The sequence below is a fragment of the Hemiscyllium ocellatum genome, chromosome 21 (genome assembly GCF_020745735.1).
Source record: "Hemiscyllium ocellatum isolate sHemOce1 chromosome 21, sHemOce1.pat.X.cur, whole genome shotgun sequence".
Taxonomy (NCBI): domain Eukaryota; kingdom Metazoa; phylum Chordata; class Chondrichthyes; order Orectolobiformes; family Hemiscylliidae; genus Hemiscyllium; species Hemiscyllium ocellatum.
Window position 1 is genome coordinate 54,919,383 of NC_083421.1, and position 18,420 is coordinate 54,937,802.

Below are 18,420 nucleotides of genomic sequence, written 5' to 3' on the forward strand. Positions count from 1 at the left end.
CGGTCATGGCTGTGTGCTGAGACAAAAGGTTGTAGTTGTACCTGAGAGACTGCAGCACAAAATCAAGGATGACATTTCAGTAGAGTATTGAGAGAATATTGTGGTGGCAGTGGTCCTTTCTCAGTAGGATTCTTAAACAGAGCTCCAGCCATTTAGATGGACTTAAAATTCCTGATGAAGGGCTCTTGCCCGAAACATCAATTCCCCTGCTGTTCGGATGCTGCCTGACCTGCTGTGTTTTTCCAGCACCCCACTCTCGACTCTGATCTGCAGCATCTGCAGTCCTCACTTTCTCCTAGTTAAAATGTGCTACAGCAATATTATGAAGAACAGGAACATTTAGTGCTTAATAAACACTACTGAATCAGATTATTTTGTCATTATCTCATTGTTATTTGGAAAATCGTAAGGCCATGAATGGCACATTATAAATTTTAGCCGATTTGCTCTCAACTTAGCTAAATAACAAAAGAGTGCCAACATTTTGGTCAATCAGGTTTAAAAAAACAGGATGAAAATGTCAGGCAAAATACTCTCTGCTGATAGCTATCCAAAGAGATTAAAGTATGCATGTTTGTGGGCAGGGTGAGATGTTACAATTAAATAGCTTTCCAGGATTTTCTATGTGGGTTTGGATGTGAAGGATGTGCAAACTACGAAGACCTGATATCGCAGCAGGCACATGTAGAATTCGACTCTAGTGAAAATCACTTCTTTTAGGGGGAGATTTATTTTATTTTTAACTTCCTTTAAAATGAGACCTGCATCTGTGAAAAGAGCAGTAAATGTTGATACATGAAGCTCTAGCAACTGGATCAAACTTCAATGTCTACTTCCATAGATTCCGTGCCCAGTAATGTATTTGAGACAGAGATAAACAGTTACATTGTACCTTTGTAGTAAACTTGAACCAAGATGTGTTCACATTACTAATTCACAAGAAATATTATGCTTTGCTCATAATATCGGGGTTTTTAATTTGGAATATCAGAACTCCTCATGCCTGGGTTTAACACATATGTGATTGATCAGAAAGTTTTCACTAAAATCTTTTCTTTTCAGTCTTATTAGCAGTTTACTGTTACCTTTAAGTAAGAATGGAAGCAGTCCATACTTGAGAATGGAGCCAGTAAACTTCAGCTCTTGGTATAAATGGCCAGTACAACCACAAACCAACTCAGTGCCATCTCAGCTTGCCTCTGCTTCAAATACCATTGAAAGGAGTATTTGCTTTGATGTGGATTGTTATGTTTTGTCTTTCCCATTCCTGGTTAATCTTGTTTTTCTATTTTGCTCACTCTTTCTCTTTCTTTCTCTCACCTCGTTCTGTCTTTGTGGTTAGTTAGAAATTTGGGGGTTGGGGTTTTAGTTATTCCAAAATACTGGATATAGTAGGAGGGACCTGCAAATTGGATAAGCTAACTTTTAGGTGATGGCTGGAAGAAGCTCTAAAAGTCAGAAGTTTATTCACTGTAACTTTGAGGAAGTAATGAGCAGGTTAGACAAGGAGAGCCAACACATGTTACCTATCTGGACTTAAGACAGCCTTTGACAAATGCTCAGAAGGCTCCTGAGTAAGATAAGGGCCCATAGTGTCAAAGATAGTGTGCTAGGATAGGTAAAAGCTTGGCTGTCTGGCAGAAAGTGGGGATAAAAGGGTCCTTCTCAGAATGGCAGCTGGTGACAAGTTGTTCTGCAAAACTCAGTTCTGGGAGCACGACTTTTCATTTTATACATTAGCAAACTAGATGAAGGAACTGAGGGCATTCTGGCTAAGTTTACAGACTTTAAAAAATAGGTGGAGGGACAGGGAGGAGGCGGGGATTCTGCAGAAGGATTTGGACAGTTAAAAGAGTGGGCAAAGAAGTGGCAGATGCAATACAACATAGGAAAGTGTGAGGACATGCACTTTGGTAGGAAGAATAGAGGCATGGAGTGTTTTCTAAATGGTGATAATATTTACAAGTCCAAAGTACAAAGAGACTTGGGAGTTCTAGTCGAGGACTCTCTCAAGGTAACCTTGTAGGTTGAATCAGTAGTTAGGAAAGCAAGTGCAATGATGACATTTATTTAGAGAGGACTTGATTATAAAAGCAGGGGTGTAAGTCTGAGGCTCTATAAAGCTCTGGTCAGACCATATTTGGAGTATTGTATGCAGTTTTGGGTCCCATATCTCAGGAAGGGTCCATTGGCCCTGGAGCATGGTCAGAGGAGATTCATGAATATGGTCCCAGAAATGAAAGGCTTAACTTTAAGGAAAGTCTGAGGACTCTGGGTTTATACTTGATAGAGTTCAGAAGAATGAGGGAATATCTAATTGAAACATACAGAATACTGAATGGCCTGGACACAGTAGATGTTGGGAAAATGTTTCCGTTGATTGGAGAAGAGAGAACCCAAGGGCATAGCCTTAGAATAAAGGAAAGACCTTTTAGAATGGAGATAAGGAGAAACGTCTTCAGCCAGAGAGTGGTGAATCAATGGAATTCATTGCCACAGGTCATTGGGTAGATTTAAGACTGAGATAGGCAGGTTCTTGAGTATCAAGGGTAACGGGGAGAATGTGGGAGAAACCTATCAACCATGATTGAATGGCAGAGCGGGCTCAATGGGCTGAATGGACTAATTTCTGTTCCTATGTCTTACGGTCTAGGGAGAATTGCACTTTTCTTGCAAGGTGCCTGCTGCAGAGAGAATAGGATATTGCTTGACATTAATCAGAAATTTAACAAGCAGCTACAACATGTAATTAGGAAGATAAATGTTATATTAGCCTTTTATGTTAAGTGTTTGCTGCTTGAGATTGAGGTAGTTTTGCTGAATTTATGAAGAACTTTGCTGAGATTGCACATGAAAGGAAAGAAACAAAATATTTGCATTCACATAGTGCATTTCACAATATTAGAATGGCACAATGCATTTTACAGCCAATTAAGTACATTTGAGGTGTAGTCACCATTGTAATATAGAAAATATATTCATCCACTTTGTGCACTGCAAGTTTCCACAGCTAACAATGTGATACTGACTAGATTTGAAGGTCTATTTGGAACTGGTGGTCACCTTATGTATGGGAAGGATATATGGTTCCCTTTGATGAGAACCATTGAAAGTCCACTGAACTGATTCCAGGGATGGGATGATGAGGAGAGATTGCATAGACTGGGCATTTGTCCCGAGTAATTCGGAAGAACAAGAGGTTGTTTCATTGAAAAGTATCAAACTCTTCAAGGGCTTGATAGGGTGGACGCTGAGTAGTTGTTTTACTTTACTGTAAAGTTGAACTGTCAGAATAAAGGATCAGGAATTTAGAGTTAAGATGAGGAGAAATTTCTTCACTCTGGATTACGAATATTTATAATTGTCAGTGATTAAGTACTTCAAGACTAATGTTGATAGATCTTTGATCACAAGAGAAAAAAGTGAATATGTATTTTGTTTAGGAGTGTGGCGTTGTTTTAGATCAACCATGACTTTACTGAAATTTGGAGCAGGTTGCTATCAAGGAACTGTATGGCCAGCACAGTTTGAATTTATTTTCTTAAAAGAAGTAAAGTCTAGAGTAGCATTTGACAAACTTAGGTAAACTTTAAACAAAACTCATGTTTAAACAGCAGAAATAAAACTTAGCTGCAGGGAGCACAGCATGACAAGGAATAAATAGAAGATTTATTTCTAAGACTGTCAAAAAGAATTGATCTGATAGCTGAAGTTAGAAAAGGCAGCAATGTCATATACTGTTGAAAGGATGAAAGTTAAGTAAATTATGTGTTTATGGTTAAAATTATTTATATATATATACACACACACACACACACATTTATACATTCATATACACACACACATAGCCAAACAATGTGGAAACACATGATAAGTTAGTCATGACTAGGAAAATCGAGTGGGGATTATAATGTTGCTTGATTGAGTGACACACGTTTAACATCACTGACAATTGGTATTTATTATCGCATATTCTTGGCTATCGCTCGTAGGTCCTAAGTGGCTAATGAGGCCAGTTTGGAATCTGTCAGTCTTCATGGTGCATCAAGTTTTTATTGTCACATGGGTTGTCTGGACATGTATAATTATCTCAAGTCATTAATAGTGCTTTTTGCTGCTTTCACTTTTCCTCTTTGACTTGGCATTATTGAATCTCAAAATGCTGGAATTCTTCCCACAGACTTTATCCTCATCTGGTTTTGTCCAGGGCAATGGTCTCCAAGGAGATCAATGTATGTTTTTTTGATGATGGCATTCTACATATCTGTTGAAGTGCTGCTTTTGTCCTCATATCATGTATCTTCCCAAATTAAACTGGAAAGAGACAACTTTCTTGGGAACCTGGCATCTGACAACTAAACTATATGACCAATTTAATGAAACTACTGGTGGATAATCACAGCATCAGTTTTTGTAATGCCTGCTTGTAAGACAACACTGACGTAGTTTCTTACAAGTACCGTGTAAGACTGTTGTTATGTGAATGTTGGGTTCCAAAAAGTGTAATATGGCAGAAGTGTGGGTAAATATTGAAGGATAATAGAGTTGAAATGGAATCTGTGCCAAAGCCAGTCCTTTTCACATGATCCTAATGCTTTTCTTACATGCAACACTATTTAAAACATCTTTATTTGATCTTCTGTGAACAATATTGGTAGCTGTCATGCAGTAGAAGTTCGTAAAGTAATAAACAACTTTGTGATAAATGGTTCATCGCTCTAAGAAATATTAATTGGGACATTTGACTGCATTATTGCCTAGATGATTGTCATTCTCAGTGTGCATTCTAACATGGAAAAAAAGGTAAATGTAAAAGATTAAGGAGAGAAGGTAAGTAATTGGATCAGTGGAGAGGGAGGGGATTGGATCAGGATGGGGATTTTTGGTGAGAGTGATATTCAGGGCTGGGGATTAGGACAAGCTGTTAATTGTTTTAATTACTTTTTTCTATTATGTATTTCTGTCTGATGGTTTTAACAGAAACCTGCATCTTTGTTCCCATCTCTCAGTTCTGACTTTGGTGCAATTCCTTTGTATAAATAGTTTTTCTGTTGGTTCCACAGTTGCAGTGTCTCTGTGTACAGATAGTGCAGAGTTATTCCCCAGGCATTGGTCTGTCTTTTGAATTGAGTGAAGGTCTTTGTATTTTGTTTCAGCTGCTGACTCATCACAGCAGTGTTCATAAGCTTAAAAGGAAAGCTCCTTTCATCGTTCTGACAAAAATCAATTTCATTCCAGGGGGAAGGTGGGGGAGGACGAAAAGAAAGAGAGAGAGAGAATAACTCTGTAAAACCTCTAAGAGACTGGGGAAGCTTGTAAGCTTAAGAGACCAAATAGGATCAGAGATAACATTAAAAGCTATTGTAACTGGTCTCCTAATACAGTTGGGACTGTTTGCATGGTACTGGCTTGTGTTCATAGTAATTTGATTGCTTTGGTGTTGTGGGACACTTGTGCAAGTTCATTCATCACATTTCAATTGGAGTTATCTAACTTGTATAAGCTGCAACTAAACAACAGGTTGGATATGGAAAACATAGACTCCTTACAATTTATTAAGAGCCATTCAGCCCATCAAGTCTGCAGCAATCCCCCAAAGAGCAACCCACCCTGAACCTGTAGCCTGCATTTCCTGTGGCCAATCCACCTAACCTGCACATCTTTGGATTGTGGGGGGAAACCAGACCACCCAGACAAAACGCACGCAGACACGGGGAGAATGTGTGAACTCCACACAGACCATCACCCGAGGCTAGAATTGAATCTATGTCCCTGGCGCTGTGAGGAAGCAGTGCTAATCACAGTGCTAATGTGCCACCCCCCAATCGTTGCCATTGTTAACAAAGTAACAAGCTGTAGTGTCTCAAATCCCAGGGTCAGAATCTCTGAGTTCAAGCTCCAACTCGGGACTTGATGGTCACAGAAGACTGGCTCATAATGGAGATCAGACTTATTGATCTGTAAATCCTTAGTGTAAAGCTTGAGCAGGGTACAGAAAAAATTACAAGGTTATTGCCAAGACTGGAAAGTTTGAGCTTTGGGGAGAGGCTGAATAGGCTGCAGTTATCTTCCCTGGGGCATCGGAGGCTGATGGGTGACCATAGGTTTATAAAATCATAATGGGCATATATAGGGTGAATGGACATGGTCTTTTACTCAGGGTAGGGGAGTTCAAAGCTAGACGGCATAGGTTTAAGGAGAGAGGCGAAAAATTTAAAAATGACCTGAAGGGTAACCATTTCACACACAGGGTGGTGCATGTATGGAATGAGCTGCCAGAGGAAGTGGTGGAGTTGAGTACAATTACAACATTGAAAAGACACCTGAATGGGTATATGAATAGGAAGAGTTCAAGGGAATATGGGTCAAATGCTGCCAATTGGGATTAGGCCAGATTGGAATGTCCCTTGGCGCGGACGTGTTAGACTGAAGGATCTGTTGCTGTGCTGAATAACTCTATGACACTATTGAAACATTCTCATGTGATACTGAGTGAGAAGAGTCAGAGTTCCCCTATTATGTCTTTAGATATCAAGTGGAACAGTGCCTAGAGTCAATACTTGTAGTAGATGAAGCAAGACCATTTGGGAAAATTGATTAAGATTGATATTTAAAAGTATGATGATAGCTTTAGAATAGTTATGAGTGTTTTCTTGAAACATGATGGGAAATGTTGCCAATATTGTAGGAATGACAGCATATGGTTCCTTTCCTCTGGAACCTCACTAAGAATGCAAGTTGTAACAATTATCAAGTTCCCATAGGAAGCAACAGCCTTACGGATGAGATTGAGACAAGAATTAAGTTGAGAATTATAGACTTTGCTGAAACCTTTGTACTTTGGAGGAAGCTATCTTGGATAATAAGGAGAAAGTTGTTCCCAGCATATGCTTAAATAAAGCTTTGCTTACTGAATCCAAAACTTAAAGTGACTCATTTAGACCAGATCAGTGGAAAAGGGGAAAATGTTTTAGTGAAGGTCTTATTTCAAAAATAAATATTTCTCCTATTATAATTAAAAATTTACAAATTTTATCTGAATGATGATACTGGAGGTGAGTGAAAGGGAAGGAGAGATTCCTATCCAAAAATGTAGACACAGATGTGAAGGCAGTGGAAGAAGAACTCAAAGCCATGGGTGTCAGGACTCTTGACTGTTTTCAAACCATTTCCTGTATTTTTGCCCTCACCCTTCCCTGAGCATGAACTCTCCATCCCATCTGGCTCCACAAATAAAGGATCATCCTCTGCTATTCCTTCCATCTCTAGCATGATGGCAACACCAAACATATCATCCCTGCCCTGTCAGCATTCCAAGCGAATTGTTCTTCCATGACATCCTGCTCCTTCCTCAATCACCCCCAAGTTTTATCTTTCCTAAGACACTATCCCATGAAATCATAGAATATTTAACATCTGTTTTGTTACATTCACGTTTCTTTCCATCTTAGTAGAGAATGTCATTTGTGTGTTTACTACAAAGTAGCAGTCTAAGAGAACTAACTAGTTTTGCCAGTTTACTAGTACATGTTAAAATAAAAAAAATGTCATTGGGATTGAAGTGCAAGAAAAAACCAACCTTGAAAGAAAGCTGCAATTTATACAACATGAAGAAAGAGTTGAACTATGTTTGGTACAGTTGATTCCTTTATAACATAGTAATTTCATTCTTGTGCAACCCCATGTCATAAGAAAATCGAGAACCATTTAAACTAATGGTGCCGGAATCGCCTTTTAACCAATACATGGTTTTAAAGGTCCCCCTGTAGAAACTGTAGCCAATTCGTCAATCATGTTATCGCAAATTCGCATTAACGAAACGTGTGTTATAGCAGAACGAGTTATATAGAGAGATGCAGCAGGATCTCTCAACTGCCTTAGTTAACTGATTAAATTCAGACCCAGTAGATAAGCTGACGATTTAAGGCATTGCCATAGGAATGCAGCAAGAATTGGTTGTTTTCATAGACCTTTACTCAGTGAAAAAGGTACAATGTGTTGACCTATTCTTTTTCTATGCAAAGAATGTGGTCCTGTGTGTGAATAAATATAGCAAATTAATCACATTGTGAACCAAACTGATAATCTTAAATTGTTTTTCAGTGTAATTCTAAGTGTATTAAGAGTTATTTTGCACCTGCTGTCCAATAGCAAAACCACATCTAATATTGGGAGCAATGCTGGCATACATCCTGCTGTAAACAGTCGAAGGAGTAGTTGGTACAGTCCGCCAGTCATTGGAATATAGAGCTAACATTCCTGGTCTCACACCAGCACTGAAATTCATAGAAAAGCAAAATATTGCAAATGCTGGAAATCTGAACTGAAGTTCATATACCATATTACTGATTTGTGTGATATGCAGACCATTGTTTTTGGCTTGGCAGCAATATCCTGTTAGTGGAGAATGCCACTTGTGGTGTTTACTGCAAAGCAGCAGTGTGAGAGAACTTACTGGCTTCACCAATTGTTCAAATCTTTGACACACCTTCCTCTTTCATGGTTGACTTAGCACCTTTTAGGCCAAAAGCAGTCTTTAGGCCTTTCCAGAGTTAGTGCAATAGATGGTAAGTGAACCTTGTTCACGTTATGCAGTAAAGTCCCACTGTTCGCATGCCTGCCCCTCATGAATTTACTGACAAGTGGGACACTTACTAAGTATCCCTTTGACCACTGTGACTTTGATGTTCACTCATCTGTAGTTTTCCAAGAATAAATGTGCACACTGTGCATGCTTTCTGAATTGTACATGTGCAGTTGGTCATTTTCACTGTTTGTAAAAGCTACCAATTATGATATTTGTTGGAAATGCATCCCCTATGAACAATGGAATTTTATCTTATTGTGCAATATCATGGAAGAGCCCGAGGCTGCCACCTTTGACCCTGAAACATACTCAGTCTTTCTCAGATTATCCTGATGGGTGAATCGTAAATCAAAGGCAACATGAGAAATAATATAGTATGTGATTAGGGGTTTCAAAATAAGAGTCTGAGGAAGCTGATTTAGTTGTAGTTTGCAAAGCGCAATTCCATTATAATGTCTGCGTCAGCTCTCTTGAGAGTTACCAACGAGAGAGCATTATAGGGCTACAAGTAAAAATAGGTGAGATTGTTGAGTAGCTCTTAAGAGAGCTGACACAGACATGACATGATGGGCCAAACGTGTGGGCCTCCCTCTGTGCTCTAATCATTCCATGATTAAATGATTTCTGAAGCTATTTTCACATATCACTGTTCTTTAATTCTAAAATTAAAATTTTATTTGAAGTGTGTCATTTTAATTTGTAAGTTTACTGGTAAAATAATCTTCATTAATATTTTGTCTGACAGGTACAAAGGTTTCATTAAAGACTGCCCCAGTGGACAGCTTGATGCAGCAGGCTTTCAGAAAATCTACAAACAATTCTTTCCCTGTGGAGACCCAACCAAGTTTGCTACATTTGTCTTCAATGTGTTTGATGAAAATAAAGTGAGTAGCTTGTTTTCTAGATTCTACCATTGAAGAAGATAAATTTTACCTCAGTGGAGTTTCACAAGAGAAGCAGACTTAGCTTGTAATAATGTGCACACTTCAAGCTGAGCTGAAATGCACATCCTTAAAATTAACAAGTTACTTGCAGGATTTCAGATCAATATGATGTGGCTTGTCTCCACAAGCTAATGAATACATAGGACAAACTATCAAATAAAGCAGTAAGTGTGTCAGTTGACATGTTTAGAAGTGAGCTGAATAAATGTGTGTTTAGAATGGAAAGCTAGTTTATATTGTTTGGATTGTGACTGAATGCGGCTTGAAGAATAATTTTCAAACTGGTTGAATAGTGCATGTGAAAATTGCTCAATGAGCTTTGGCTACAGCAACAGACATTATGTTTAAAATCCAAAATGATGGCACATCAGTTTAACATCTCATTCAAAAGACAGTGCCCTCAACAAGGCAACACTCACAAATAAATACATCAAAGTGCCAGCCTGTATATTGTATGCTGAATTACACAGAGAATGGTTTGTTGTGGAATGAACTGCCAGAGGAAGTAGTGGGTGTAGGTACAGTTAGAACATTTAAAATACATTTGAATAAGTACTTGAATAGAAAAGGTTGGAGGGATATGGGCCAAATGCAGGCAAGTGGGACAAGTTTAGTTTGGAAACATGGTCGCGTGCACTAGTTGGACCAAAGGGTTTATTCCATGCTGTATGATCAATGACTCTGTAAATCCCGCAATAGGATTCAAACTCAAAATCTTATGAATCAGGGTCAAAAGCGTTACAACTGAGATAAAGCTGAAAACCAAAGTAATTCAGAAATGAATTGATGAAGGTGCATTTTTAAATGGATTTCAGGATGGAAAAATCGAGTTCTCTGAATTCATCCAAGCGCTATCAGTAACTTCAAGAGGGACTCTGGATGAGAAACTACGATGTAAGTAACTCATTTGACCCAAATTTTCTGTTCATTTTGTTTAGTCTTCATTTCTTCAACATTTCATCTTCAATTCTTAGTACTAATTGCACACAATTGAACAAATGTGGAGTTTTAATGTTTTTTGAAAAAAAACTTTAGTGCTGCAATTTGAAATATATTTCACTTTCTAAAGCCACTGTCATATAATTTTAAAGCTAATATAATTCGCATTAACTGTCTATCCTGAGAAAAGCTTAGTACAACTGAATGCTTACTAGGCCACTTGGTAGGACAATTAAGAGTCATTCAAGTTATTGTGGGACTGGAGTGATGTATTGGTCAGGGGGTGGAGATGCCAGATTTCCTTCCCTGAAGGACATTAGTGTACCAGTGGATTTTTATGACGTTCTTAATAGGTTTATGGTCATTTCTTTTCTTGTTTATCAATCAATCTCTGAATTATTAGTCTAATAATCAACCTCAGTTCCAGAACATCACTGCAGAAATTCCTCAAGGCATTGTACTTAGCCTAATCAACTTCAGCTACTTTGTCTTTCCATTATAAGGTCAGAAATGGGGATATTCTCCCAATGATTGCACAATAGTCAGCACCATTTGGAAATCCTCAGCTATCTAAAACAGTCCGTGTCTGCTTGCAGCAAGACCTGAACAATATTCAGGCTTATGCTGATAAATGGCAAGTATTATTGACACCATAAAGATATGAGGAAATATCCATTTCCAACAAGACATGCTAACTATTTTCCCTTTACATTCAATGCCATGACCTTTGCTGAAGCCTTTACAGTCAACATCCTGGGAGTTACAATTGACCAGAAACTTAACTGAACCCCAGTCTCATAAGTACTGTGGCTACAAGAGTAGGCCAGAGGCTAGGAATTCTGCAGCAGGTAACTCATTTCCTAACTCCCCAAAACTTTTCTGCCATCTATAAGACAAAAGTTATGAGTGTGATTGAAAATTCTCCATTGCCTGGATTTGTGTTTCTTCAACGCAAATTGGCTTTAACACAATTAGACCATTATTTGTAGAATGTGAACTGTCTTAACCTGTATTGGCTATAACGCGATTCCTACCCCATTAGTTTAAATGGCGCATTTATTGTATGATTTTCTTAGAACGTGAGATCCCACAAGAATGGAGCCATCGCGTTATATCAAAACTGACTGTATGCATGAAATTTACCAATATACCCCACTTAATTGGCATTCTATTAACTACCTTAATTGATTCCCTTCACCACAAACATACTGTAGCATGTGTGTACTATCCACCTTTGCCAGCACCTTCCAAACCCATAACATCTACCACCTAAAAAGACAAGGTCAGCAGATGCATGGAAACATCTGTAAGTTCTCCTTTAAATCTCACACTATCCTGATTTTTTTTCTGTATCATCATTCCTAAATTGTTGGTGTGTCAGAATCCTGGAACATTATTCTTTAGTAGCACTGTATGTGTGCCGACACTTTGGGACTGCAGCACTTCAAAAATGCAGCTCACGACCAACTTCTCAATGACAACCTGAGTTGGGCAATAAGTGTTGGCCTTGCCTGCATTTCATCCTTTCAATGAATAAAGAAAAGAAGAGACACTACACTACATTACTGTACTCAGATAATTACAGACCACAACAACTCAAACTAATCACAGACCTTCTAACCATTTGTACTTAATTTTGTCACTTAAAATGCTGTCTATACACAACCTAAGTTTAAAAGAAAATAATCTGGAGTTCTCCTGCAGCATCATTTCACAGTATAAGTGGACTTAACATAGACATTTCACTGTTTCATTGTATTACTGAGATCCTAATTATAACCACATATTTCTTCTCCATCTACATGTGTCTTGTCTAATAGTGCCTCGCGGAATATTGGTTGTAGAGTAAATGTCAGCTTTGGTTAGATCGTAGTTGAGATGTTAACATGAACATGATTATCAAAGACTAGGTTTTGGTGGGCTGCCTGGGAGCATTAATTTTGAATATGCAGTAATGTTTGACATGTTGTTTCAGGGGCTTTTAAATTGTATGACCTAGATAATGACGGCTACATCACCAGGAATGAGATGTTGGATATTGTGGATGCTATTTATCAGATGGTGGTAAGTAATTTATTAATACCGACATAAATTGTACTTTCGTCTTCCAGTTTTGTAAATAAACTATATTTTCTCTCTTTTGAAATAGTCTGTTTCTTGATATGCAAGGAACATTTTCTCTTAATTTTTAAAAATAATTTCAAAATAAGGTATATATTATATGCATTTTACTGTGCCTAAAATTGAGAAGTTTTATTTTTAAATACTGGCAGTTCCCTTATAAATAAGGATTTAACCTTCCAAGGTTGTGCACATTTTTATTCTTGGAAACCCAATTTAGTAAATCTTGAGTGCTGAATATATGTGGCAGGCTATGGGCTTTGCAGGCACAAGCAATATACTATTGTATAGATTGTTTCCAGCATCAAGCTTAGAATAAAAACTGTTTCTTTGAATTGCACCACAGCTGATTTGAAACCCCAATGAGGTACGGTGAGAGTGACAGCGTTTGACATCAAGGTGGCATCACGGAGCCCTAGCAAAACTGGAATCAATGGGAATTGGGGGAATACTGTCTGCTGGTTAGTCATAGCTGGTGCATAGGAAGATGGTTTGAGGTCAATCATCTCAGGTTCAAGACATCTCTGCAGGAGTTCCTCAGGTGGTGTCCTAGGCCCAACCATGCTTCATCAATCACCTTCTCTCCACCATAAGGTCAGGGATGTACGCCAATGGTTACACAATATTCAGCACCATTCACGACTCCCCCAGTGTACAAATAAACAAGACCTGGACAATATTCAAGCCTGGGGTGAGTAGTGTCAAGTAACATTCACACCATACAAATGTCAGGCAGTGACCATCTCTGATAAGAGAGCATCTGACCACTGCCAATTGACATTCAATGGTGTTACCATCACTGAATCTACTGTTATCAACATTCTGAGGGTTACCATTGTCCAGACATTCAACTGGGCTCAACATATAAATACAGTGGCTACAAAAACAGATCAGAGGTTAGGAATGCTATAATCATCTCCTGACTCTCCAAAGCCTGTCCACCATTTACAGTGCACAAGTCAGGAGTGTGATGGAATGCTCCCCAATTGCTTGGATGAGTGCAACTCCAATTTCACTGAAGAAACTTGACACCATTCAGGACAAAGCAGCCTGCTTGATTAGCACCACATCCACAAACAGCTATTCCATCCATCATTAATGCTTCATAGCAGCAGTCTGTAATATCTACCACATGCACTGAATAAATTTACCAAAGATCTTAGCACCTTCCAAACCCACAAAAAGTTTTTTTAAACCTTAAAAGTAAACTTCAATCAAGATAAACTATTGCAAACTCTTATAAAACTAAAACATAGCCATATTGAAAATGAAAGAATCAGAATCAGGATGAATAAAGAATCAAATGTGCAGTTTCTGCTGAATAAAAGAGGTTGTCCTTAAGTTTCAGTCAGTAAGGATTATGATGATCCCAGTAGCAGTTATTGATGATAATTTTAATTGGAAGCAAAAATAAAGGCAATTTTAGCCTCGTTAGTTGGCAAATATGGCAGAGTGGGCAAAATTACCTGCAAGAAGAAGATGAAAAAGTTCACCTACTTCCTCATCCACTTTAAACTAGAAGTGAACTATAGAGAATGCACAAAATCAAAAGCCAACCCATCTCTCGTGCATCTTTTACTTAGAGGGGGATATCCAGACTCCTGAATATGTAGAGAACATCTCTGTTTGAATTATGCTCCACACCAAATTAAATTATCGTTCTTACGTAGTAATGTCATAAAAGGATATGGAAAATTGTGCAGGGGAATGGTGTTGTGGTAAATGTAGGCTATAGTCTAAAATAATGGGAAGGCACGAAGTGCTGAAATACCTACTTCAACACCTATGTTTCACCTCCCTCATTCTGTGAACATTTTCCTTGTTCACTGCAGTCAAAACAATGAACCTTTTATTCCATTCTTCTTTATTATTGTTGATTTGTAATATTGCCCTAAATTTTCCAATTGCTAGATAGTTGTATTCCAGCATAGATAAGAGTTGTGCATAGAAGCACTGTAAAATTCCCATTTCTCAAAGGAATTGTCGAGGGAATTCTGCTCGACAGTTCTCCTACACTTGAAACCCTTTGATTGTATTCATTTAAATAGTTAATCATGGGAAGTTAAACTATTAAATTCATAATCCCTGAATAACTGTTCAACTACCTGTTCTCCCGTCCCCAAAAAATCCAACACCTTCCTGAAAACCATACCTTCACCAGATCCCTTATACACCCATGACATGACAGCCCCTCTCCTGCCCAGGACCCAACCTGCCTGCCCACCTTCTTTTCCCCTTACCAGGTTAAGTCCCTTTTCCCATTGCCAGACTCAACCATACTCATTAACATTGAAGAACACATTAGTTTTGACATATATTCTGTAATTGTGGCTCCTGGTCCAATTAGATTTGTATATAAACATGTGTTTAGGTCAGATTATATAGAATGTTGGTTTTTATTAAAGTTTTTGCCATTCTTAGTTTTTAAGATGTAATGTTCTGGGCCCTTAGGGTAATACAGTGGAACTCCCTGAAGAGGAAAATACACCAGAGAAACGAGTGGATAGGATTTTTGCCATGATGGACAAGGTAATGAGATTTTGTATTGTTTCAGTTTTAATTAAATCGTAACTGAATTTAAAACAAGACTAATTCTCAATTCAGAGAGTGAACTGTTACCTGATAGATTACATTGACTGGCCATTCCAGAGTCTGCCCAACTGGCATTCCATTGAATGGCAATGACAACTGGATGGTTCCTTGCCATGTGCCCCATTCCGCTATGTCACTGCCAAGATGGAACAGTTGAAAATGAGTACCACAGTGTTTTTGCCAATTAAAACTTAATCTTGTATTTGCACTTATCAGTTGGTTTTGGGGAGCTTTAATATTTTCCCTACATTTATGGCAGTTCAGTAATTCTGGTTTAAAATAAAAACAAAGTAATGGAGAAATTCAGCAAGTCTGGTAGAATCTATGGAGAGAGAAAGGGAGTTAATGTTTTGAGTCTGATTTGACTCTTTCTGTAGCACTTTGTTTCTGTTTCAAATCTCCAGCATCCATAATATTTTGTTTTTATTTCAGTAATTTTGGTTACCTGTATTACAGAATGCTGATGGAAAATTGACCCTACAGGAGTTTCAAGAGGGATCGAAAGCAGACCCATCCATCGTCCAAGCGCTTTCTCTATATGATGGCCTGGTATAGTTCCTGTAACCACCCTTGTGCCATGGTAGGTTACAATAGCCTTGGTTCTTCAAATTACAGATATACATGTTTTCTGCCATAAAAGATTGATAAAGTCTTGCTGTATAATTTTATGAATATAAAATAGTATGTCCTAATACCATTATTAGGATTACTCCTTTGATAACTCAAACTATATTAGTGATGTGGGCTCTGGCTGTGGGGGTGTCAGGGGATCAGGGATTTTTAAATTAATTCTCAGGATGTGGGTATCGCTGGCTAAATCAGCATTTATTGCCCATCCTTAATAGCTAGATAGCTGATAAGAGTCGACTACATTGCTGTAGGTCTGGAGTCATACATGGGGCCCGACCAAGTGAAAATGTCAGTTTTTTTGTCTCAAAGACATTAGTGAACAAGGTGGATCTTTCTGACAATCAACAATGGTTTCATGGTCAACATTAGACTCTTAATTCCAGACTATGAGGGAATTCAGATTTGACCATCTGCCAATGTGGGATTCAAACCAGAGTCCCCAGAATACTACCTAGGTCTCTGGATTAATAGTATTGCGATAAACCAATGCCTCCCCATAATGGTGCTGGTTGTGGGAGAACCTCGTCAATGGTGAGTTCGTTGTTCTCTTGAAGTCACACAGGAATGAGAGTAGGTTTTTAATCCTGTAACTTTTCCTGGGTAACTATTAAGCTTAGATGAGTCAAAGCCCTCAGAGTCTCTTTGACTTAAAGAGCCTTTTTCAGAGGGTTACAGATGCAGCAGAATTATCAATTGAATGTTTCAATGTCCCAGTCAATTCCCATATAATAAGTTGCATTAGGGATTCAGCTGTGTCCCAACATGCAACTCCAGCCTATACTGCAGCATCAACTATCTGGCTGTTAGAATATCTGTATCACGATCTTTGTGCTTGAGTGGAAGTATTATTCTTTATGATCCTCACCTGCTCAAATGTGCATTCATTCCAGCAGAGGTTACAGGATAACAGTCAAAGCAGAAAATCCATCTGATTTCTTTTCCTAACTCAAAGGCTCACTGTCACCTTGTGCAAGATCAGTTAACTGAAGACAGACTGGGTATGCACCTGGAATTTGTAAGAAAATCAGGTCAGGATAGGAAATTAAAAAAGAGCATGTAAACTGGCCCCAATTATCCTATCAGTAACTGCCCATAGACCCTGCCGGTTGTGGTTCTATCTACAGTACTGAACACTTATCCATTTCCTTTTCAGATGTCCAGGGATGAACCATTTTGGTGCCATTTTAACGGTTCTGTGCAGAAGCTCGATGGTCCAGCAGTCGCTCACCTTCACCCAGATGTGAACAGGAGTGCACGGGTGTGTGCAAGCTGAGCTCTTTTGCTTGTCTCCATTTGCCAATCTCAGCTTAAGAACCCAAAATGTTTTTTTTACACTTGAGAACTCTGCAGTAGACACACACCTCATTTTTTTGGAAAGACTTGATCGAAAGGAGCATTGATATTTGCCTTTTTGTACAATTTTAGACTGAATTAAATTGCTCTAGCTGTAAGTTATTTTTGTTTGGCTGCATTGGCTGCCTCAATTACTGTTTTAAATGAACAAAAAAGAAATTGCTGTTCTTGTATTGTCAGAAAATCATAGCAGCAGAGTACTGCAACGTGAGAATTGTGTGTGTTTTGTGCTTTAAGTGAAATGTGTTTTATCATGTTTATTATTTATTTAATCGCAAAATTGCATTGTATTCTTGTGCTGTCTTTTATTTTGAGGCAAAGAGGATGTTAGTTTTCAAAACTGTACTTGTACCTATCAGCAATTAAATCAAACTTGTAGGAACTGTGAATATCTAACTGTTGTATCATAACTGAGCCAATTTCTTACCATTGCAAATGTTCGAGTTATGATAGTTTCTTGATTTAATATCTTCTCAAACACTGTTTAACTCTGGGTAATGTGCAGTTTGAAATGCATTATAGGGCAATAATACAAATCCAGGACAAAAGCTATTGTCTAATCTTGTGCCCTTGCAATTCACATGTTTTTTTTATTTGCTGTACACAATTGAGATCCTCAGTTGTAATATTTTAGATTGTAATATGATAAGTTAATGTTTCATTTATGGGTCAGCAGAAAAATAACCTGAAATGGGCTGACCATAGTTCAATAGGGATGGCACATAACATAATCATGGTTACATTTAATGGAAAGAGGTTGTAGCTTAATCTGACCTGTATTGGTTTTGAGGCTTTAAGTCACCATGTTACAGAATTAATTTGATTTAGTATCTTAATGCGTGGTACAGTACTTGTACAGTGTTATTCACACAAGTCAGGACCTGTCAGTCATACACATGTCTAAACTCCTATGGCAATTATGTGTTTTTGCTCGTTCTTAAATTTAGAAGGAAATTTTTTTTCCCCAGTTTGTGAATTAATGGAAGTCTCATAGCTATCAATGAGTTAGACAGTAAGGAAATGCTATGCACTGACAACATGTGCAGTTTACAAGAATCTAACTTTTAAAAAAGGGAGTATCTACATATGTATTAAAAGTCCTGAGTTGATATAATTGATCTGAATTGAATATGTGAAGTGCATATCAGTAAAGATTTATTGGTCCCTTAAAAGTTTTTGAGCTTTCTAAAACTAATTGATATATTTAATGTAACCCCTTTAGGGTACATTGTTTTGTTTTGAAATTGTTTTGTT

The 18,420-nt window shown here is 38.0% G+C and overlaps 1 protein-coding gene across 2 annotated transcripts in view; it reads left to right on the top strand.

Moving 5' to 3' along the window:
• Positions 1-17,418, top strand: part of LOC132825893 (neuronal calcium sensor 1) — a 162,724-nt gene extending 145,306 nt beyond the window's left edge. For both annotated transcript variants that reach the window (XM_060841503.1, XM_060841504.1), the window contains exons 4-9: positions 9,333-9,471; positions 10,347-10,425; positions 12,446-12,534; positions 15,043-15,120; positions 15,640-15,763; positions 16,967-17,418. In XM_060841503.1, the coding sequence (XP_060697486.1) occupies positions 9,333-9,471; positions 10,347-10,425; positions 12,446-12,534; positions 15,043-15,120; positions 15,640-15,738 (484 nt within the window). In that variant the 3' untranslated portion in view covers positions 15,739-15,763; positions 16,967-17,418. The remainder of the gene's footprint in view (positions 1-9,332; positions 9,472-10,346; positions 10,426-12,445; positions 12,535-15,042; positions 15,121-15,639; positions 15,764-16,966) is intronic.
• The last annotated feature ends 1,002 nt before the right edge of the window (positions 17,419-18,420 follow it).